The 25,256-nt window shown below is 27.3% G+C and overlaps 4 protein-coding genes across 4 annotated transcripts; all 4 read right to left on the bottom strand.

Annotated features, from left to right (window-relative positions):
- Window positions 1–1,116: 1,116 nt before the first annotated feature.
- LOC128667849 (homeobox protein Hox-A2-like) lies at window positions 1,117–3,432 on the bottom strand. The gene is made up of 3 exons (XM_053739561.1): window positions 3,225–3,432; window positions 2,694–2,836; window positions 1,117–1,755 (listed from the first exon to the last, which is right to left on the bottom strand). The coding sequence occupies exons 1-3, from the start codon at window positions 3,430–3,432 to the stop codon at window positions 1,117–1,119; spliced, it is 990 nt and encodes a 329-aa protein (XP_053595536.1).
- Window positions 3,433–8,326: 4,894 nt separating this feature from the next.
- Window positions 8,327–10,639, bottom strand: LOC128667848 (homeobox protein Hox-A2-like). The gene is made up of 3 exons (XM_053739559.1): window positions 10,432–10,639; window positions 9,901–10,043; window positions 8,327–8,965 (listed from the first exon to the last, which is right to left on the bottom strand). The coding sequence occupies exons 1-3, from the start codon at window positions 10,637–10,639 to the stop codon at window positions 8,327–8,329; spliced, it is 990 nt and encodes a 329-aa protein (XP_053595534.1).
- Window positions 10,640–14,910: 4,271 nt separating this feature from the next.
- On the bottom strand, window positions 14,911–17,848 carry LOC106693850 (homeobox protein Hox-A2-like). Its single transcript, XM_053739558.1, has 3 exons — window positions 17,641–17,848; window positions 17,110–17,252; window positions 14,911–16,169 (listed from the first exon to the last, which is right to left on the bottom strand). Exons 1-3 carry the CDS (start codon window positions 17,846–17,848, stop codon window positions 15,531–15,533), a joined length of 990 nt encoding a protein of 329 aa, XP_053595533.1. The 3' UTR covers window positions 14,911–15,530.
- Window positions 17,849–22,184: 4,336 nt separating this feature from the next.
- Window positions 22,185–25,052, bottom strand: LOC128667847 (homeobox protein Hox-A2-like). Its single transcript, XM_053739557.1, has 3 exons — window positions 24,845–25,052; window positions 24,314–24,456; window positions 22,185–23,373 (listed from the first exon to the last, which is right to left on the bottom strand). The coding sequence occupies exons 1-3, from the start codon at window positions 25,050–25,052 to the stop codon at window positions 22,735–22,737; spliced, it is 990 nt and encodes a 329-aa protein (XP_053595532.1). The 3' UTR covers window positions 22,185–22,734.
- Between the last annotated feature and the right edge of the window lie 204 nt (window positions 25,053–25,256).

The raw sequence follows: 25,256 nt of genomic DNA, 5'->3' as shown, positions 1-25,256 counted from the left end.
TATTTAGATAAACGACCTCTTGTTGTCACATTTTTACTTAAATATATATTTTGAAAACTATAAAAGATTAACTAATAATTGATGATTGAATAGAAAAAAAAATAGCATATTTAAAAAGTTATAAAAATATTTTATTAAATTATTATTTCCATGAGTTATAAAAAAGCAAATACAGTGTATAAAAATGAATATAATATCATTACTAATTTTTATCAATATTCTATTATTACAAAATATATATTCGGTTTTATATATAAACATTAAATAATTTAGGATGATCTATCAATAACGTGTGATTTATGACAGTAAATTAACATTGTAATCACAATAAGTTAAATAGATTAGGAATGCTTTATACATTCGTCTTACAAGTAATTTAAAAAAGTGACATAATAAATTAAAATTTTTACAATATCTATGACAAATATTTGGTATTTTCTCTTCTAACACTATAAGTTTTCAGATACAATAATAATTAATGTTACCAGATCAAAATTTAAAAAAAATAGAAAAATCTAAATACACTATAAAGCTAAGTTTGTTACAAACATATTACACGGAGCGAAAATTATAGTAACATAGTATATATAAATTATAGTAATATAGTATATATATTACGGTAATCATTCCTATAATTATGGGTATAATTTCCATATGGAATCGGAATAGTTTCTATGGAATCATGGTAATTGTTACCATGTAACTATGATATTGTTACCATAATATTATGGTAATCGTTACCGTGATATTATGGTAACGGTTACCATAATATAATGATAATAATTTCCGTACATTATGGGAATGATTACCATAATATTATGTTTACAATAGTATTATAGGAACAGTTACCATAATTTTCTCTTCGTGTATTTTAACACACATTGAATGTGTTCGGCTTTTAAGGTCATAAGTAAAACTATAGTTTTTTATTGTTTATGGCCAAATAGTATTTGGCAAGTGGACTTATATTGACTTAACGCATGGCTTTGGAGTGCATTATTTACAAAAAGTATTCATAATTTAATTGGCCGGTTGAATTAAATATCTACTTAATACTTGACATCACTTATAGAAACATCAGTCTCACTCAACAACTGTATATCTATTTAATAATCATTATACATCTAGCACAGTGCTTAAAAAATTGGATCCATTGATATCGTCGAAAAAATCAAATGATGGTTCAGATTTTGTAGAAAAACTCAAATTTTGTTCTGAAGTCTGATTTTCTCCGATTGAGTATAAGTTAAGATCACTAACACCGATTTTAGAATTTTCATAGTAGATTTCATAGTCATTACAATTCATGTCTTTATCTACAGGTTGTGAAAAATAACTACATGTGTTTTGGTTACTATTAATTACGTTCTTGGTTGAGTAGCAGCAATTGTTATCATTATTATATACGTTGGTGTTATAGTTTCCATAACTACAGCTCTCGGTGTAGTTAATATTTCCGGTTTGCTGACTCCCGCTGTATGCAGTTTGATAGTTGACGGTATTTGAAAAATAACTATTATATAATTTGGTGTTCGAGTCGATATTTTGTGGTAGATGATGATGTACTGTTGGCCTGAATCCAGCCGATGTATTCATTCTTCTGAACTTTGCATCTTCTGTGGCGATCAACTGATTACTCCTCTTTTTTACATCGTTATTTGCGGAAAATGAACTGATTTTTCCGTTATTGGTGTCTTCATTTTCCTTCTCTAATTTCTTCTGCTTCATGCGTTGATTTTGAAACCAGACTTTTATCTGTAAAATAATTATGAAATTAATAATTTTGAAATATCATATCAATGTATGGTTTTATAATAATTTGTAGACATTATTTTGTTACTAATTACGGATTTGCGGACATATTCCTATATTAGGTGTAAAGAATCATGTAAGAACCTGATTTTTTTTTTTATGTAACAAATTCTTACACCAATTAACTTTTAATTTATTCATTTATTTATTTATCAAATCAAAAATTCTATATTTTTAAATTTAAATTGATTATTGCACAGAAAAATTGTTTTCGTTTGAAATGCTATATAGTGTTATAGTAAAGCCGGACCATGTTGGCTACGTGACGAAAATTGAAATAGACACATGAAACAATTAGTACGACTATAGTAAAATTTCCAATGGCGACAGTAATTTGTGATATAATCACTGTCTATTTTACTATATATAGTAATTTTAGCAAGTGTTTATTTCGATTTCCGCCACGTGGTCAATATTGTCCGACTAAACTATAATACCATAGCATTTTAAACGAGAATAGTTTCTCCGTCTGAGATTTTATCAATATTTACAAAGATCCTGCAGTTAGCCAACAATTAACAATTTTTTTACTCTATTAAATGAATTAATTGAAAAAAAAAAAAAAAAAAAAACTAAAAATATGCACATGTAGAGAAGTATAAAAATTATAGGTGCAATTTTTGAAATATTCGTTTTTTATCGTTTATAAAAAAAAATGATTAGACGTTAGCTAACTGTAGTATCATATATAAACAAACCCCTGATACTAATTTTTGTTGGTGATATTAGATAATTTAATTTGTGAATTTAATAATTCAAATAAAATATTTCATCAGAAAATTAGCTACTTATAAATGAATTAAAAAAAAAAACACTGTTTTTAACACATATAATGTCAATTTCGCGAATAAGTAAAAATAAAAATAGAAAAATCATCTTACCTGTCTTTCTTGGAGTCCTAGTTTAGTTGCGGTCATAATTCTTTTTGGACGACATAAGTATTTGCTCTCGGCGAATAATTGTTTCAAATAAAGAAGCTGATCGTTGGAGAATGTAGTTCGTAGTCTTCTTTTTGAGTTACTACCTATAAAACAAAATGAGAATATTGTAATAATTATTTACTCACTTAATAGATAAATATTTATAAAGTTATTTTTTTAAGTTGCAACGAAAGAACAAATAAATCATCAAAAATAGTTACTAAAAAGCTTTTTATACTTTTTTTTTTTTTTAAAATACTCTAAAAATAACACTTGATCTATATTAAATGAATTGAAACTATAGTTCACCGCAATAAAATTTCGAGAAGTTAGAATATAATAAACGAGTATGAATAATAAATTAAATTTTTAAAAGTACTTTACACACTTCAAAAAAAAAAATTTGAACAACTAGCGTGATTATCAGTAATTGAAATAATAAATTTTAAGAAAAGTCAAAAAAATAATTTGCATTTATAAATGTTTAATTACCTTGTGTTTCTTCTAAATCTTCCTCCACTTTTACAATATTTCCCAGTGGATTATTAGCAAACTGGACTCCATCAGAACTGGGGGATGGAGAAAAACTTGATTCTTCTGAGACAGCTGATGGTATACTTTCTGGTGAAGATGCGTAAGTTTGGAACTCCAATGATGGATTGTGTTCATTAAATATAAAGTCGAAATCGAAAGTAGACATTTTCACTTGGTTGTTTATTAAATTGTTAGATTTAAATAAATATCGGAAGTTTCAACAGTATGTACTAAGTTAGAGCGTAGATTGCGATGCTAACTTATGGAAGTCGCTGAGGTAACTGATGTCTGAAGCCTCCAGGTACGCCAATTTATAGGCAAACGTGGCTTGTACGTCACCGAACTGTATTCTATTTTCTCTGTTTAAAATTATCTACTTCTCCCTTCTCTGCCTTGAATATCCTGTCAGCTCCCAAGTGAATGTTTCACACTTACAGTAACTGCAGACAATGTATATATATGTACCTAGGCCATGAGGGTCCCAGGATTAAAAATCTGGCGCCAATGTCTAGACAATAAGTTCAATAGATATATGAAGACTTCACACCTCTTCAATTGTCCGTTTTAAATAAATCTTCTTTGTGAAGGAAGTTTAGGATTTACACTTAAAGTATTACACTATTGTTATAAAAAAAAATTTATGACCGATGGGCTACTACATATATTCTAATGAAGTAAGGTGTGAGTGCAACCTTGAAAAGATATATTTTCATTTCATTTTTGAAATTTGTACAGTATATAATGAGCTTAGAGACAATTCGTAAAGCTATCAAACTTGAAATACGATTGATAATTTCCAGTGCTTATCAATAGTCGTGTAAATAAATCCTTAAACGTTCCAATAGCCTTGTATATATACTCTGTAAAAAACCTGTATGGGTTCACGCGATCTTCATCACTTTCAAGTGGTACGAAGTTACAATAATACACCGACGCTTTTAAATGGCTTGATGCAATATACAGTTTGGTTGTTGCAGCGATTTGATTATTTACCCCATAGTATTTTTCGGAAAAAATATTTTTTTTTTAAAGTCACTTTTATTCTTTAGAACAATTCTTGAACATTGAAAATTTTTATTTCTTTGTCTTACTTATTGTGCACAAGTATACTACATATACGTATATAGTAGAGTATTTCGAAAAAAAATTATTTTTTTTCTTATGGTCTCAAAAGCTAGTGTTGAGTAAAAACAAAAAAAATCTTCCCAAAAGAGCAGCTTAAAGAATATTCATATCCTGTCATTTTTTGAAAATAAGACTATTAAAAAATTTTTTTTTCGAAAATCAAATTGAATAATTTTGTAGGAAATTAAAGTTATTTAGTCTTTTTTCTTGTTAGAATGCTTAGAAAAAAATTACGAAGATTTAAACTATATTAAATAATATAATTTTATGTTTCTATGATATTAAACTGTTTTTTGACAGAAATTTCAGTTTTTTTTTTTATTTGAGCTAATGCCATCTGTGAATTTTTTTTTTAACTTATGAAAATAATTTTCCTTACTTTCAAAACAGAACGTTTTTTTTTTTTATTTAAAAACAAAGAAAGAGAAAAAATTTTAATTTTTCAAAAAAACTATTTTTTTTTTAAATCTATACAGAAAATAAGCAAGAAACCTTTATAAAACAGCTGATTGATTATAAATAATATATAGATTCACCGTATAAAAATCTATATGCAATAAAATTCGGAAATGGTTTTTTAAAACTGTGTGTATTACATTAAGTTTTTGAATTCACTATTGTTTCAAGCTTCATAACTTTTTTTCTAATAATCGTTAGAAGAAAAGACTAAATAACTTTTTTGTAGGCAATTTAATTTTCTACAAAATTATGAACTTTGATTTTGGAAAAAAAAAAAAAAAAACTTTATAGAAAATTGAATTCCTCACAAAAATGTCTTGAGTTGTTACACTTGTTACGAAAATACAAAAAATATATCAAGCTTTCAAGGTATTAACTAATTTAAAACCATAGCGATTAACGTTTTTACTTTATCTGTGTCAATCAGTCGATAAAATCGACTTTCTGTAAAAAAAATTCAAATTCAGATCAGAAAAAAAAATATCATTAATTAAATACCAAAAATGAAAAACTAATAATTACACATAAAAAAATTTTCCTTGAAAAATAAAGAAATAAAATGTATATACGTACATTTTAAATGGGAAAATAAATTTTATTAGCGCCAGTTCAATTTTTAACATTTCAAGCTGATTTTTCAGGAAGATTTTTTTGAGGACCTAAGAAAACTTTTGAAACTAGGAGACCTGAAAAAAAAATTTTTTTTTTTGCCGGCGCATGAATATATATATATTACTTAAACGCATACGAAAAAATATATATGTGACATATATGTATCAATGCATTGGCTATATGGGGCATATAGAGGAAGGGGTGAGGTAGGTAAAACGAAGTACCCCAAAATTCTATAAAAAAAATTTCTACTTTTTAAACATTCCAAATTCACTTTTGTAAACATAATTGAATGTTATTTTGAATATTTTTTGTTAAAGTTGTTGAAACTTTAGAGCAATGTGCCCTAATACGAAGACTTCCTGGTCAGAAGGTTGGCGTCAATTAGTTGCGATCAAGTTAGCGTCAACTTTTTCATAACTTTCATCTTTTGTAATTGTTGACTAACAGCTGATACAAACATTCTGATAAAATTGAAGGCAACTTTCCGTCAACTAATGGAATTTAAACTTTCTCAGAAATTTGGCAACCAGTTGCCGTCAACTTATGAGAATGCCAATTTATGCGGCAAACTTACCCTGATAACACGAGTTGATCGTGAAAAAGTTGGTCATTCATTCGTTTCCGACCAACTTGACAACAAGTTATTGACAACTTCACTTTTTGCAACTTTTGGCTACAAGTTACCGCCAAATTTCTCAGAAAGTTGGCGCCAGTATGGAGCCGCAACTGGAATGCAAGTTTCTGAGGAAATTGAAAAGAAACTTACCGTCAACTTATGATTGTCAACCTTTTGCAAGCAACTTTTGCTACCAACTTTTTCAGAAAATGTATATCAACTATTGGAGGTACTAACTATTGGCGGTCAACTTAGTATCCAGTTGCGGCTGCAAGTTTCTCGTCAGTTTCTCGCCAACTTGGCTATCAGGGTAGTGGCAAGTTACTACTATAGGTTGTCGCTAGCTTGCTGCCAGCTTGGCTATCAAGGCAAAAGCTATTGAAGAACACAGAACGCCATTTGCTTTTTAGTAATTATTAACTAACGATCGGTACACAGCCATTTTCAAGATATGATAAGGAGCAATAATCAGGCATGCGTTCAATAAAATATTTATTTATGATGATATCCATCAATATTTGCTAAGCCCTGCGTGAATATTTATTCTGCATCTTCTCCATATTATGACAATATAATAAAATATGAAAAAAAAATTGTCATATTTTCTTTTGCGCTGGATATTTGACCAATTAATTTTTCAAACGACTATACTTATAAAAATATAATTTTGTGAGTAAAAAATAATAGCTGCTTTTCATCAGAACTGAATTCTGATTACCTGGAATGGTAAACTAATTTTATTAGGTAAATTAGATTACAAGAAAAGTGGAGTAAAACGAAAAAGGTTATTATAGAACTCGTTAGGAAAATGTAATATTCCTTCTTTTTCACCCTTCGCAAACGGAAGTAAAATATACTTAAAATACTCAAAAAAAAAAAAAAATCCTTAAATGATGTTTTCTTTAATTTTATTCAATATATATATATATATATATATATATATATATATATATATATAATATCCAACTATCTAATTTGATCTGGATGAATCTAGACAGAATATAGATTTATACAGATCTAAAATATCAGATCAAATTAGATCATACATTGGATCCAAACTTTGTTTCCATCAGGATTATAAAAAAAATTTAAATAAAAATAAAAATTGAAATTTTTTCTAATGAAAAAATATTTAGATAAACGACCTCTTGTTGTCACATTTTTACTTAAATATATATTTTGAAAACTATAAAAGATTAACTAATAATTGATGATTGAATAGAAAAAAAAATAGCATATTTAAAAAGTTATAAAAATATTTTATTAAATTATTATTTCCATGAGTTATAAAAAAGCAAATACAGTGTATAAAAATGAATATAATATCATTACTAATTTTTATCAATATTCTATTATTACAAAATATATATTCGGTTTTATATATAAACATTAAATAATTTAGGATGATCTATCAATAACGTGTGATTTATGACAGTAAATTAACATTGTAATCACAATAAGTTAAATAGATTAGGAATGCTTTATACATTCGACTTACAAGTAATTTAAAAAAGTGACATAATAAATTAAAATTTTTACAATATCTATGACAAATATTTGGTATTTTCTCTTCTAACACTATAAGTTTTCAGATACAATAATAATTAATGTTACCAGATCAAAATTTAAAAAAAATAGAAAAATCTAAATACACTATAAAGCTAAGTTTGTTACAAACATATTACACGGAGCGAAAATTATAGTAACATAGTATATATAAATTATAGTAATATAGTATATATATTACGGTAATCATTCCTATAATTATGGGTATAATTTCCATATGGAATCGGAATAGTTTCTATGGAATCATGGTAATTGTTACCATGTAACTATGATATTGTTATCATAATATTATGGTAATCGTTACCGTGATATTATGGTAACGGTTACCATAATATAATGATAATAATTTCCGTACATTATGGGAATGATTACCATAATATTATGTTTACAATAGTATTATAGGAACAGTTACCATAATTTTCTCTTCGTGTATTTTAACACACATTGAATGTGTTCGGCTTTTAAGGTCATAAGTAAAACTATAGTTTTTTATTGTTTATGGCCAAATAGTATTTGGCAAGTGGACTTATATTGACTTAACGCATGGCTTTGGAGTGCATTATTTACAAAAAGTATTCATAATTTAATTGGCCGGTTGAATTAAATATCTACTTAATACTTGACATCACTTATAGAAACATCAGTCTCACTCAACAACTGTATATCTATTTAATAATCATTATACATCTAGCACAGTGCTTAAAAAATTGGATCCATTGATATCGTCGAAAAAATCAAATGATGGTTCAGATTTTGTAGAAAAACTCAAATTTTGTTCTGAAGTCTGATTTTCTCCGATTGAGTATAAGTTAAGATCACTAACACCGATTTTAGAATTTTCATAGTAGATTTCATAGTCATTACAATTCATGTCTTTATCTACAGGTTGTGAAAAATAACTACATGTGTTTTGGTTACTATTAATTACGTTCTTGGTTGAGTAGCAGCAATTGTTATCATTATTATATACGTTGGTGTTATAGTTTCCATAACTACAGCTCTCGGTGTAGTTAATATTTCCGGTTTGCTGACTCCCGCTGTATGCAGTTTGATAGTTGACGGTATTTGAAAAATAACTATTATATAATTTGGTGTTCGAGTCGATATTTTGTGGTAGATGATGATGTACTGTTGGCCTGAATCCAGCCGATGTATTCATTCTTCTGAACTTTGCATCTTCTGTGGCGATCAACTGATTACTCCTCTTTTTTACATCGTTATTTGCGGAAAATGAACTGATTTTTCCGTTATTGGTGTCTTCATTTTCCTTCTCTAATTTCTTCTGCTTCATGCGTTGATTTTGAAACCAGACTTTTATCTGTAAAATAATTATGAAATTAATAATTTTGAAATATCATATCAATGTATGGTTTTATAATAATTTGTAGACATTATTTTGTTACTAATTACGGATTTGCGGACATATTCCTATGTTAGGTGTAAAGAATCATGTAAGAACCTGATTTTTTTTTTTATGTAACAAATTCTTACACCAATTAACTTTTAATTTATTCATTTATTTATTTATCAAATCAAAAATTCTATATTTTTAAATTTAAATTGATTATTGCACAGAAAAATTGTTTTCGTTTGAAATGCTATATAGTGTTATAGTAAAGCCGGACCATGTTGGCTACGTGACGAAAATTGAAATAGACACATGAAACAATTAGTACGACTATAGTAAAATTTCCAATGGCGACAGTAATTTGTGATATAATCACTGTCTATTTTACTATATATAGTAATTTTAGCAAGTGTTTATTTCGATTTCCGCCACGTGGTCAATATTGTCCGACTAAACTATAATACCATAGCATTTTAAACGAGAATAGTTTCTCCGTCTGAGATTTTATCAATATTTACAAAGATCCTGCAGTTAGCCAACAATTAACAATTTTTTTACTCTATTAAATGAATTAATTGAAAAAAAAAAAAAAAAAAACTAAAAATATGCACATGTAGAGAAGTATAAAAATTATAGGTGCAATTTTTGAAATATTCGTTTTTTATCGTTTATAAAAAAAAATGATTAGACGTTAGCTAACTGTAGTATCATATATAAACAAACCCCTGATACTAATTTTTGTTGGTGATATTAGATAATTTAATTTGTGACTTTAATAATTCAAATAAAATATTTCATCAGAAAATTAGCTACTTATAAATGAATTAAAAAAAAAACACTGTTTTTAACACATATAATGTCAATTTCGCGAATAAGTAAAAATAAAAATAGAAAAATCATCTTACCTGTCTTTCTTGGAGTCCTAGTTTAGTTGCGGTCATAATTCTTTTTGGACGACATAAGTATTTGCTCTCGGCGAATAATTGTTTCAAATAAAGAAGCTGATCGTTGGAGAATGTAGTTCGTAGTCTTCTTTTTGAGTTACTACCTATAAAACAAAATGAGAATATTGTAATAATTATTTACTCACTTAATAGATAAATATTTATAAAGTTATTTTTATAAGTTGCAACGAAAGAACAAATAAATCATCAAAAATATTTACTAAAAAGCTTTTTATACTTTTTTTTTTTTATAAAATACTCTAAAAATAACACTTGATCTATATTAAATGAATTGAAACTATAGTTCACCGCAATAAAATTTCGAGAAATTAGAATATAATAAACGAGTATGAATAATAAATTGAATTTTTAAAAGTACTTTACACACTTCAAGAAAAAAAATTTGAACAACTAGCGTGATTATCAGTAATTGAAATAATAAATTTTAAGAAAAGTCAAAAAAATAATTTGCATTTATAAATGTTTAATTACCTTGTGTTTCTTCTAAATCTTCCTCCACTTTTACAATATTTCCCAGTGGATTATTAGCAAACTGGACTTCATCAGAACTGGGGGATGGAGAAAAACTTGATTCTTTTGAGACAGCTGATGGTATACTTTCTGGTGAAGATGCGTAAGTTTGGAACTCCAATGATGGATTGTGTTCATTAAATATAAAGTCGAAATCGAAAGTAGACATTTTCACTTGGTTGTTTATTAAATTGTGAGATTTAAATAAATATCGGAAGTTTCAACAGTATGTACTAAGTTAGAGCGTAGATCGCGATGCTAACTTATGGAAGTCGCTGAGGTAACTGATGTCTGAAGCCTCCAGGTACGCCAATTTATAGGCAAACGTGGCTTGTACGTCACCGAACTGTATTCTATTTTCTCTGTTTAAAATTATCTACTTCTCCCTTCTCTGCCTTGAATATCCTGTCAGCTTCCAAGTGAATGTTTCACACTTACAGTAACTGCAGACAATGTATATATATGTACCTAGGCCATGAGGGTCCCAGGATTAAAAATCTGGCGCCAATGTCTAGACAATAAGTTCGATAGATATATGAAGACTTCACACCTCTTCAATTGTCCGTTTTAAATAAATCTTCTTTGTAAAGGAAGTTTAGGATTTACACTTAAAGTATTACACTATTGTTATAAAAAAAAATTTATGAACGATGGGCTACTACATATATTCTAATGAAGTAAGGTGTGAGTGCAACCTTGAAAAGATATATTTTCATTTTATTTTTGAAATTGGTACAGTATATAATGAGCTTAGAGACAATTCGTAAAGCTATCAAACTTGAAATACGATTGACAATTTCCAGTGCTTATCAATAGTCGTGTAAATAAATCCTTAAACGTTCCAATAGCCTTGTATATATACTCTGTAAAAAACCTGTATGGGTCCACGCGATCTTCATCACTTTCAAGTGGTACGAAGTTACAATAATACACCGACGCTTTTAAATGGCTTGATGCAATATACAGTTTGGTTGTTGCAGCGATTTGATTATTTACCCCATAGTATTTTTCGGAAAAAATATTTTTTTTTTAAAGTCACTTTTATTCTTTAGAACAATTCTTGAACATTGGAAATTTTTATTTCGTTGTCTTACTTATTGTGCACAAGTATACTACATATACGTATATAGTAGAGTATTTCGAAAAAAAATTATTTTTTTTCTTATGGTCTCAAAAGCTAGTGTTGAGTAAAAACAAAAAAAATCTTCCCAAAAGAGCAGCTTAAAGAATATTCATATCCTGTCATTTTTTAAAAATAAAACTATTAAAAAATTTTTTTTTTCGAAAATCAAATTGAATAATTTTGTAGGAAATTAAAGTTATTTAGTCTTTTTTCTTGTTAGAATGCTTAGAAAAAAATTACGAAGATTTAAACTATATTAAATAATATAATTTTGTGTTTCTATGATATTAAACTGTTTTTTGACAGAAATTTCAGTTTTTTTTTTTATTTGAGCTAATGCCATCTGTGAATTTTTTTTTTAACTTATGAAAATAATTTTCCTTACTTTCAAAACAGAACGTTTTTTTTTTTTATTTAAAAACAAAGAAAGAGAAAAAATTTTAATTTTTCAAAAAAACTATTTTTTTTTTAAATCTATACAGAAAATAAGCAAGAAACCTTTATAAAACAGCTGATTGATTATAAATAATATATAGATTCACCGTATAAAAATCTATATGCAATAAAATTCGGAAATGGTTTTTTAAAACTGTGTGTATTACATTAAGTTTTTGAATTCACTATTGTTTCAAGCTTCATAACTTTTTTTCTAATAATCGTTAGAAGAAAAGACTAAATAACTTTTTTGTAGGCAATTTAATTTTCTACAAAATTATGAACTTTGATTTTGGAAAAAAAAAAAAAAAAAAAAAACTTTATAGAAAATTGAATTCCTCACAAAAATGTCTTGAGTTGTTACGCTTGTTACGAAAATACAAAAAATATATCAAGCTTTCGAGGTATTAACTAATTTAAAACCATAGCGATTAACGTTTTTACTTTATCTGTGTCAATCAGTCGATAAAATCGACTTTCTGTAAAAAAAATTCAAATTCAAATCAGAAAAAAAAATATCATTAATTAAATACCAAAAATGAAAAACTAATAATTACACATAAAAAAATTTTCCTTGAAAAATAAAGAAATAAAATGTATATACGTACATTTTAAATGGGAAAATAAATTTTATTAGCGCCAGTTCAATTTTTAACATTTCAAGCTGATTTTTCAGGAAGATTTTTTTGAGGACCTAAGAAAACTTTTGAAACTAGGAGACCTGAAAAAAAAATTTTTTTTTTTGCCGGCGCATGAATATATATATATTACTTAAACGCATACGAAAAAATATATATGTGACATATATGTATCAATGCATTGGCTATATGGGGCATATAGAGGAAGGGGTGAGGTAGGTAAAACGAAGTACCCCAAAATTCTATAAAAAAAATTTCTACTTTTTAAACATTCCAAATTCACTTTTGTAAACATAATTGAATGTTATTTTGAATATTTTTTGTTAAAGTTGTTGAAACTTTAGAGCAATGTGCCCTAATACGAAGACTTCCTGGTCAGAAGGTTGGCGTCAATTAGTTGCGATCAAGTTAGCGTCAACTTTTTCATAACTTTCATCTTTTGTAATTGTTGACTAACAGCTGATACAAACATTCTGATAAAATTGAAGGCAACTTTCCGTCAACTAATGGAATTTAAACTTTCTCAGAAATTTGGCAACCAGTTGCCGTCAACTTATGAGAATGCCAATTTATGCGGCAAACTTACCCTGATAACACGAGTTGATCGTGAAAAAGTTGGTCATTCATTCGTTTCCGACCAACTTGACAACAAGTTATTGACAACTTCACTTTTTGCAACTTTTGGCTACAAGTTACCGCCAAATTTCTCAGAAAGTTGGCGCCAGTATGGAGCCGCAACTGGAATGCAAGTTTCTGAGGAAATTGAAAAGAAACTTACCGTCAACTTATGATTGTCAACCTTTTGCAAGCAACTTTTGCTACCAACTTTTTCAGAAAATGTATATCAACTATTGGAGGTACTAACTATTGGCGGTCAACTTAGTATCCAGTTGCGGCTGCAAGTTTCTCGTCAGTTTCTCGCCAACTTGGCTATCAGGGTAGTGGCAAGTTACTACTATAGGTTGTCGCTAGCTTGCTGCCAGCTTGGCTATCAAGGCAAAAGCTATTGAAGAACACAGAACGCCATTTGCTTTTTATTAATTATTAACTAACGATCGGTACACAGCCATTTTCAAGATATGATAAGGAGCAATAATCAGGCATGCGTTCAATAAAATATTTATTTATGATGATATCCATCAATATTTGCTAAGCCCTGCGTGAATATTTATTCTGCATCTTCTCCATATTATGACAATATAATAAAATATGAAAAAAAAATTGTCATATTTTCTTTTGCGCTGGATATTTGACCAATTAATTTTTCAAACGACTATACTTATAAAAATATAATTTTGTGAGTAAAAAATAATAGCTGCTTATCATCAGAACTGAATTCTGATTACCTGGAATGGTAAACTAATTTTATTAGGTAAATTAGATTACAAGAAAAGTGGAGTAAAACGAAAAAGGTTATTATAGAACTCGTTAGGAAAATGTAATATTCCTTCTTTTTCACCCTTCGCAAACGGAAGTAAAATATACTTAAAATACTCAAAAAAAAAAAAAAAATCCTTAAATGATGTTTTCTTTAATTTTATTCAATATATATATATATATATATATATATATATATAATATCCAACTATCTAATTTGATCTGGATGAATCTAGACAGAATATAGATTTATACAGATCTAAAATATCAGATCAAATTAGATCATACATTGGATCCAAACTTTGTTTCCATCAGGATTATAAAAAAAATTTAAATAAAAATAAAAATTGAAATTTTTTCTAATGAAAAAATATTTAGATAAACGACCTCTTGTTGTCACATTTTTACTTAAATATATATTTTGAAAACTATAAAAGATTAACTAATAATTGATGATTGAATAGAAAAAAAAATAGCATATTTAAAAAGTTATAAAAATATTTTATTAAATTATTATTTCCATGAGTTATAAAAAAGCAAATACAGTGTATAAAAATGAATATAATATCATTACTAATTTTTATCAATATTCTATTATTACAAAATATATATTCGGTTTTATATATAAACATTAAATAATTTAGGATGATCTATCAATAACGTGTGATTTATGACAGTAAATTAACATTGTAATCACAATAAGTTAAATAGATTAGGAATGCTTTATACATTCGACTTACAAGTAATTTAAAAAAGTGACATAATAAATTAAAATTTTTACAATATCTATGACAAATATTTGGTATTTTCTCTTCTAACACTATAAGTTTTCAGATACAATAATAATTAATGTTACCAGATCAAAATTTAAAAAAAATAGAAAAATCTAAATACACTATAAAGCTAAGTTTGTTACAAACATATTACACGGAGCGAAAATTATAGTAACATAGTATATATAAATTATAGTAATATAGTATATATATTACGGTAATCATTCCTATAATTATGGGTATAATTTCCATATGGAATCGGAATAGTTTCTATGGAATCATGGTAATTGTTACCATGTAACTATGATATTGTTACCATAATATTATGGTAATCGTTACCGTGATATTATGGTAACGGTTACCATAATATAATGATAATAATTTCCGTACATTATGGGAATGATTACCATAATATTATGTTTACAATAGTATTATAGGAACAGTTACCATAATTTTCTCTTCGTGTATTTTAACACACATTGAATGTGTTCGGCTTTTAAGGTCATAAGTAAAACTATAGTTTTTTATTGTTTATGGCCAAATAGTATTTGGCAAGTGGACTTATATTGACTTAACGCATGGCTTTGGAGTGCATTATTTACAAAAAGTATTCATAATTTAATTGGCCGGTTGAATTAAATATCTACTTAATACTTGACATCACTTATAGAAACATCAGTCTCACTCAACAACTGTATATCTATTTAATAATCATTATACATCTAGCACAGTGCTTAAAAAATTGGATCCATTGATATCGTCGAAAAAATCAAATGATGGTTCAGATTTTGTAGAAAAACTCAAATTTTGTTCTGAAGTCTGATTTTCTCCGATTGAGTATAAGTTAAGATCACTAACACCGATTTTAGCATTTTCATAGTAGATTTCATAGTCATTACAATTCATGTCTTTATCTACAGGTTGTGAAAAATAACTACATGTGTTTTGGTTACTATTAATTACGTTCTTGGTTGAGTAGCAGCAATTGTTATCATTATTATATACGTTGGTGTTATAGTTTCCATAACTACAGCTCTCGGTGTAGTTAATATTTCCGGTTTGCTGACTCCCGCTGTATGCAGTTTGATAGTTGACGGTATTTGAAAAATAACTATTATATAATTTGGTGTTCGAGTCGATATTTTGTGGTAGATGATGATGTACTGTTGGCCTGAATCCAGCCGATGTATTCATTCTTCTGAACTTTGCATCTTCTGTGGCGATCAACTGATTACTCCTCTTTTTTACATCGTTATTTGCGGAAAATGAACTGATTTTTCCGTTATTGGTGTCTTCATTTTCCTTCTCTAATTTCTTCTGCTTCATGCGTTGATTTTGAAACCAGACTTTTATCTGTAAAATAATTATGAAATTAATAATTTTGAAATATCATATCAATGTATGGTTTTATAATAATTTGTAGACATTATTTTGTTACTAATTACGGATTTGCGGACATATTCCTATATTAGGTGTAAAGAATCATGTAAGAACCTGATTTTTTTTTTTATGTAACAAATTCTTACACCAATTAACTTTTAATTTATTCATTTATTTATTTATCAAATCAAAAATTCTATATTTTTAAATTTAAATTGATTATTGCACAGAAAAATTGTTTTCGTTTGAAATGCTATATAGTGTTATAGTAAAGCCGGACCATGTTGGCTACGTGACGAAAATTGAAATAGACACATGAAACAATTAGTACGACTATAGTAAAATTTCCAATGGCGACAGTAATTTGTGATATAATCACTGTGTATTTTACTATATATAGTAATTTTAGCAAGTGTTTATTTCGATTTCCGCCACGTGGTCAATATTGTCCGACTAAACTATAATACCATAGCATTTTAAACGAGAATAGTTTCTCCGTCTGAGATTTTATCAATATTTACAAAGATCCTGCAGTTAGCCAACAATTAACAATTTTTTTACTCTATTAAATGAATTAATTGAAAAAAAAAAAAAAAAAAAAAACTAAAAATATGCACATGTAGAGAAGTATAAAAATTATAGGTGCAATTTTTGAAATATTCGTTTTTTATCGTTTATAAAAAAAAATGATTAGACGTTAGCTAACTGTAGTATCATATATAAACAAACCCCTGATACTAATTTTTGTTGGTGATATTAGATAATTTAATTTGTGAATTTAATAATTCAAATAAAATATTTCATCAGAAAATTAGCTACTTATAAATGAATTAAAAAAAAAAAACACTGTTTTTAACACATATAATGTCAATTTCGCGAATAAGTAAAAATAAAAATAGAAAAATCATCTTACCTGTCTTTCTTGGAGTCCTAGTTTAGTTGCGGTCATAATTCTTTTTGGACGACATAAGTATTTGCTCTCGGCGAATAATTGTTTCAAATAAAGAAGCTGATCGTTGGAGAATGTAGTTCGTAGTCTTCTTTTTGAGTTACTACCTATAAAACAAAATGAGAATATTGTAATAATTATTTACTCACTTAATAGATAAATATTTATAAAGTTATTTTTATAAGTTGCAACGAAAGAACAAATAAATCATCAAAAATATTTACTAAAAAGCTTTTTATACTTTTTTTTTTTTATAAAATACTCTAAAAATAACACTTGATCTATATTAAATGAATTGAAACTATAGTTCACCGCAATAAAATTTCGAGAAATTAGAATATAATAAACGAGTATGAATAATAAATTGAATTTTTAAAAGTACTTTACACACTTCAAGAAAAAAAATTTGAACAACTAGCGTGATTATCAGTAATTGAAATAATAAATTTTAAGAAAAGTCAAAAAAATAATTTGCATTTATAAATGTTTAATTACCTTGTGTTTCTTCTAAATCTTCCTCCACTTTTACAATATTTCCCAGTGGATTATTAGCAAACTGGACTCCATCAGAACTGGGGGATGGAGAAAAACTTGATTCTTCTGAGACAGCTGATGGTATACTTTCTGGTGAAGATGCGTAAGTTTGGAACTCCAATGATGGATTGTGTTCATTAAATATAAAGTCGAAATCGAAAGTAGACATTTTCACTTGGTTGTTTATTAAATTGTTAGATTTAAATAAATATCGGAAGTTTCAACAGTATGTACTAAGTTAGAGCGTAGATTGCGATGCTAACTTATGGAAGTCGCTGAGGTAACTGATGTCTGAAGCCTCCAGGTACGCCAATTTATAGGCAAACGTGGCTTGTACGTCACCGAACTGTATTCTATTTTCTCTGTTTAAAATTATCTACTTCTCCCTTCTCTGCCTTGAATATCCTGTCAGCTCCCAAGTGAATGTTTCACACTTACAGTAACTGCAGACAATGTATATATATGTACCTAGGCCATGAGGGTCCCAGGATTAAAAATCTGGCGCCAATGTCTAGACAATAAGTTCAATAGATATATGAAGACTTCACACCTCTTCAATTGTCCGTTTTAAATAAATCTTCTTTGTGAAGGAAGTTTAGGATTTACACTTAAAGTATTACACTATTGTTATAAAAAAAAATTTATGACCGATGGGCTACTACATATATTCTAATGAAGTAAGGTGTGAGTGCAACCTTGAAAAGATATATTTTCATTTCATTTTTGAAATTGGTACAGTATATAATGAGCTTAGAGACAATTCGTAAAGCTATCAAACTTGAAATACGATTGATAATTTCCAGTGCTTATCAATAGTCGTGTAAATAAATTCTTAAACGTTCCAATAGCCTTGTATATATACTCTGTAAAAAACCTGTATGGGTTCACGCGATCTTCATCACTTTCAAGTGGTACGAAGTTACAATAATACACCGACGCTTTTAAATGGCTTGATGCAATATACAGTTTGGTTGTTGCAGCGATTTGATTATTTACCCCATAGTATTTTTCGGAAAAAATATTTTTTTTTTAAAGTCACTTTTATTCTTTAGAACAATTCTTGAACATTGAAAATTTTTATTTCTTTGTCTTACTTATTGTGCACAAGTATACTACATATACGTATATAGTAGAGTATTTCGAAAAAAAATTATTTTTTTTCTTATGGTCTCAAAAGCTAGTGTTGAGTAAAAACAAAAAAAATCTTCCCAAAAGAGCAGCTTAAAGAATATTCATATCCTGTCATTTTTTAAAAATAAAACTATTAAAAAATTTTTTCTTCGAAAATCAAATTGAATAATTTTGTAGGAAATTAAAGTTATTTAGTCTTTTTTCTTGTTAGAATGCTTAGAAAAAAATTACGAAGATTTAAACTATATTAAATAATATAATTTTATGTTTCTATGATATTAAACTGTTTTTTGACAGAAATTTCAGTTTTTTTTTTTATTTGAGCTAATGCCATCTGTGAATTTTTTTTTTAACTTATGAAAATAATTTTCCTTACTTTCAAAACAGAACGTTTTTTTTTTTTATTTAAAAACAAAGAAAGAGAAAAAATTTTAATTTTTCAAAAAAACTATTTTTTTTTTAAATCTATACAGAAAATAAGCAAGAAACCTTTATAAAACAGCTGATTGATTATAAATAATATATAGATTCACCGTATAAAAATCTATATGCAATAAAATTCGGAAATGGTTTTTTAAAACTGTGTGTATTACATTAAGTTTTTGAATTCACTATTGTTTCAAGCTTCATAACTTTTTTTCTAATAATCGTTAGAAGAAAAGACTAAATAACTTTTTTGTAGGCAATTTAATTTTCTACAAAATTATGAACTTTGATTTTGGAAAAAAAAAAAAAAAAAAAAAACTTTATAGAAAATTGAATTCCTCACAAAAATGTCTTGAGTTGTTACGCTTGTTACGAAAATACAAAAAATATATCAAGCTTTCGAGGTATTAACTAATTTAAAACCATAGCGATTAACGTTTTTACTTTATCTGTGTCAATCAGTCGATAAAATCGACTTTCTGTAAAAAAAATTCAAATTCAAATCAGAAAAAAAAATATCATTAATTAAATACCAAAAATGAAAAACTAATAATTACACATAAAAAAATTTTCCTTGAAAAATAAAGAAATAAAATGTATATACGTACATTTTAAATGGGAAAATAAATTTTATTAGCGCCAGTTCAATTTTTAACATTTCAAGCTGATTTTTCAGGAAGATTTTTTTGAGGACCTAAGAAAACTTTTGAAACTAGGAGACCTGAAAAAAAAATTTTTTTTTTTGCCGGCGCATGAATATATATATATATCTTAAACGCATACGAAAAAATATATATGTGACATATATGTATCAATGCATTGGCTATATGGGGCATATAGAGGAAGGGGTGAGGTAGGTAAAACGAAGTACCCCAAAATTCTATAAAAAAAATTTCTACTTTTTAAACATTCCAAATTCACTTTTGTAAACATAATTGAATATTATTTTGAATATTTTTTGTTAAAGTTGTTGAAACTTTAGAGCAATGTGCCCTAATACGAAGACTTCCTGGTCAGAAAGTTGGCGTCAATTAGTTGCGATCAAGTTAGCGTAAACTTTTTCATAACTTTCATCTTTTGTAATTGTTGACTAACAGCTGATACAAACATTCTGATAAAATTGAAGGCAACTTTCCGTCAACTAATGGAATTTAAACTTTCTCAGAAATTTGGCAACCAGTTGCCGTCAACTTATGAGAATGCCAATTTATGCGGCAAACTTACCCTGATAACACGAGTTGATCGTGAAAAAGTTGGTCATTCATTCGTTTCCGACCAACTTGACAACAAGTTAATGACAACTTCAGCTTTTGCAACTTTTGGCTACAAGTTACCGCCAAATTTCTCAGAAAGTTGGCGCCAGTATGGAGCCGCAACTGGAATGCAAGTTTCTGAGGAAATTGAAAAGAAACTTACCGTCAACTTATGATTGTCAACCTTTTGCAAGCAACTTTTGCTACCAACTTTTTCAGAAAATGTATATCAACTATTGGAGGTACTAACTATTGGCGGTCAACTTAGTATCCAGTTGCGGCTGCAAGTTTCTCGTCAGTTTCTCGCCAACTTGGCTATCAGGGTAGTGGCAAGTTACTACTATAGGTTGTCGCTAGCTTGCTGCCAGCTTGGCTATCAAGGCAAAAGCTATTGAAGAACACAGAACGCCATTTGCTTTTTATTAATTATTAACTAACGATCGGTACACAGCCATTTTCAAGATATGATAAGGAGCAATAATCAGGCATGCGTTCAATAAAATATTTATTTATGATGATATCCATCAATATTTGCTAAGCCCTGCGTGAATATTTATTCTGCATCTTCTCCATATTATGACAATATAATAAAATATGAAAAAAAAATTGTCATATTTTCTTTTGCGCTGGATATTTGACCAATTAATTTTTCAAACGACTATACTTATAAAAATATAATTTTGTGAGTAAAAAATAATAGCTGCTTATCATCAGAACTGAATTCTGATTACCTGGAATGGTAAACTAATTTTATTAGGTAAATTAGATTACAAGAAAAGTGGAGTAAAACAAAAAAGGTTATTATAGAACTCGTTAGGAAAATGTAATATTCCTTCTTTTTCACCCTTCGCAAACGGAAGTAAAATATACTTAAAATACTCAAAAAAAAAAAAAATCCTTAAATGATGTTTTCTTTAATTTTATTCAATATATATATATATATATATATATATATATAATATCCAACTATCTAATTCGATCTGGATGAATCTAGACAGAATATAGATTTATACAGATCTAAAATATCAGATCAAATTAGATCATACATTAGATCCAAACTTTGTTTCCATCAGGATTATAAAAAAAATTTAAATAAAAATAAAAATTGAAATTTTTTCTAATGAAAAAATATTTAGATAAACGACCTCTTGTTGTCACATTTTTACTTAAATATATATTTTGAAAACTATAAAAGATTAACTAATAATTGATGATTGAATAGAAAAAAAAATAGCATATTTAAAAAGTTATAAAAATATTTTAATAAATTATTATTTCCATGAGTTATAAAAAAGCAAATACAGTGTATAAAAATGAATATAATATCATTACTAATTTTTATCAATATTCTATTATTACAAAATATATATTCGGTTTTATATATAAACATTAAATAATTTAGGATGATCTATCAATAACGTGTGATTTATGACAGTAAATTAACATTGTAATCACAATAAGTTAAATAGATTAGGAATGCTTTATACATTCGACTTACAAGTAATTTAAAAAAGTGACATAATAAATTAAAATTTTTACAATATCTATGACAAATATTTGGTATTTTCTCTTCTAACACTATAAGTTTTCAGATACAATAATAATTAATGTTACCAGATCAAAATTTTAAAAAAATAGAAAAATCTAAATACACTATAAAGCTAAGTTTGTTACAAACATATTACACGGAGCGAAAATTATAGTAACATAGTATATATAAATTATAGTAATATAGTATATATATTACGGTAATCATTCCTATAATTATGGGTATAATTTCCATATGGAATCGGAATAGTTTCTATGGAATCATGGTAATTGTTACCATGTAACTATGATATTGTTACCATAATATTATGGTAATCGTTACCGTGATATTATGGTAACGGTTACCATAATATAATGATAATAATTTCCGTACATTATGGGAATGATTACCATAATATTATGTTTACAATAGTATTATAGGAACAGTTACCATAATTTTCTCTTCGTGTATTTTAACACACATTGAATGTGTTCGGCTTTTAAGGTCATAAGTAAAACTATAGTTTTTTATTGTTTATGGCCAAATAGTATTTGGCAAGTGGACTTATATTGACTTAACGCATGGCTTTGGAGTGCATTATTTACAAAAAGTATTCATAATTTAATTGGCCGGTTGAATTAAATATCTACTTAATACTTGACATCACTTATAGAAACATCAGTCTCACTCAACAACTGTATATCTATTTAATAATCATTATACATCTAGCACAGTGCTTAAAAAATTGGATCCATTGATATCGTCGAAAAAATCAAATGATGGTTCAGATTTTGTAGAAAAACTCAAATTTTGTTCTGAAGTCTGATTTTCTCCGATTGAGTATAAGTTAAGATCACTAACACCGATTTTAGCATTTTCATAGTAGATTTCATAGTCATTACAATTCATGTCTTTATCTACAGGTTGTGAAAAATAACTACATGTGTTTTGGTTACTATTAATTACGTTCTTGGTTGAGTAGCAGCAATTGTTATCATTATTATATACGTTGGTGTTATAGTTTCCATAACTACAGCTCTCGGTGTAGTTAATATTTCCGGTTTGCTGACTCCCGCTGTATGCAGTTTGATAGTTGACGGTATTTGAAAAATAACTATTATATAATTTGGTGTTCGAGTCGATATTTTGTGGTAGATGATGATGTACTGTTGGCCTGAATCCAGCCGATGTATTCATTCTTCTGAACTTTGCATCTTCTGTGGCGATCAACTGATTACTCCTCTTTTTTACATCGTTATTTGCGGAAAATGAACTGATTTTTCCGTTATTGGTGTCTTCATTTTCCTTCTCTAATTTCTTCTGCTTCATGCGTTGATTTTGAAACCAGACTTTTATCTGTAAAATAATTATGAAATTAATAATTTTGAAATATCATATCAATGTATGGTTTTATAATAATTTGTAGACATTATTTTGTTACTAATTACGGATTTGCGGACATATTCCTATATTAGGTGTAAAGAATCATGTAAGAACCTGATTTTTTTTTTTATGTAACAAATTCTTACACCAATTAACTTTTAATTTATTCATTTATTTATTTATCAAATCAAAAATTCTATATTTTTAAATTTAAATTGATTATTGCACAGAAAAATTGTTTTCGTTTGAAATGCTATATAGTGTTATAGTAAAGCCGGACCATGTTGGCTACGTGACGAAAATTGAAATAGACACATGAAACAATTAGTACGACTATAGTAAAATTTCCAATGGCGACAGTAATTTGTGATATAATCACTGTGTATTTTACTATATATAGTAATTTTAGCAAGTGTTTATTTCGATTTCCGCCACGTGGTCAATATTGTCCGACTAAACTATAATACCATAGCATTTTAAACGAGAATAGTTTCTCCGTCTGAGATTTTATCAATATTTACAAAGATCCTGCAGTTAGCCAACAATTAACAATTTTTTTACTCTATTAAATGAATTAATTGAAAAAAAAAAAAAAAAAAAAAACTAAAAATATGCACATGTAGAGAAGTATAAAAATTATAGGTGCAATTTTTGAAATATTCGTTTTTTATCGTTTATAAAAAAAAAGAGATTAGACGTTAGCTAACTGCAGTATCATATATAAACAAACCCCTGATACTAATTTTTGTTGGTGATATTAGATAATTTAATTTGTGAATTTAATAATTCAAATAAAATATTTCATCAGAAAATTAGCTACTTATAAATGAATTAAAAAAAAAAACACTGTTTTTAACACATATAATGTCAATTTCGCGAATAAGTAAAAATAAAAATAGAAAAATCATCTTACCTGTCTTTCTTGGAGTCCTAGTTTAGTTGCGGTCATAATTCTTTTTGGACGACATAAGTATTTGCTCTCGGCGAATAATTGTTTCAAATAAAGAAGCTGATCGTTGGAGAATGTAGTTCGTAGTCTTCTTTTTGAGTTACTACCTATAAAACAAAATGAGAATATTGTAATAATTATTTACTCACTTAATAGATAAATATTTATAAAGTTATTTTTATAAGTTGCAACGAAAGAACAAATAAATCATCAAAAATATTTACTAAAAAGCTTTTTATACTTTTTTTTTTTTATAAAATACTCTAAAAATGACACTTGATCTATATTAAATGAATTGAAACTATAGTTCACCGCAATAAAATTTCGAGAAATTAGAATATAATAAACGAGTATGAATAATAAATTGAATTTTTAAAAGTACTTTACACACTTCAAGAAAAAAAATTTGAACAACTAGCGTGATTATCAGTAATTGAAATAATAAATTTTAAGAAAAGTCAAAAAAATAATTTGCATTTATAAATGTTTAATTACCTTGTGTTTCTTCTAAATCTTCCTCCACTTTTACAATATTTCCCAGTGGATTATTAGCAAACTGGACTTCATCAGAACTGGGGGATGGAGAAAAACTTGATTCTTTTGAGACAGCTGATGGTATACTTTCTGGTGAAGATGCGTAAGTTTGGAACTCCAATGATGGATTGTGTTCATTAAATATAAAGTCGAAATCGAAAGTAGACATTTTCACTTGGTTGTTTATTAAATTGTGAGATTTAAATAAATATCGGAAGTTTCAACAGTATGTACTAAGTTAGAGCGTAGATCGCGATGCTAACTTATGGAAGTCGCTGAGGTAACTGATGTCTGAAGCCTCCAGGTACGCCAATTTATAGGCAAACGTGGCTTGTACGTCACCGAACTGTATTCTATTTTCTCTGTTTAAAAT

The sequence above is a fragment of the Microplitis demolitor genome, chromosome 5, assembly GCF_026212275.2.
Source record: "Microplitis demolitor isolate Queensland-Clemson2020A chromosome 5, iyMicDemo2.1a, whole genome shotgun sequence".
In the NCBI taxonomy this organism is placed as follows: Eukaryota; Metazoa; Arthropoda; class Insecta; order Hymenoptera; family Braconidae; genus Microplitis; species Microplitis demolitor.
This window is presented reverse-complemented; position numbering and strand designations above follow the sequence as displayed.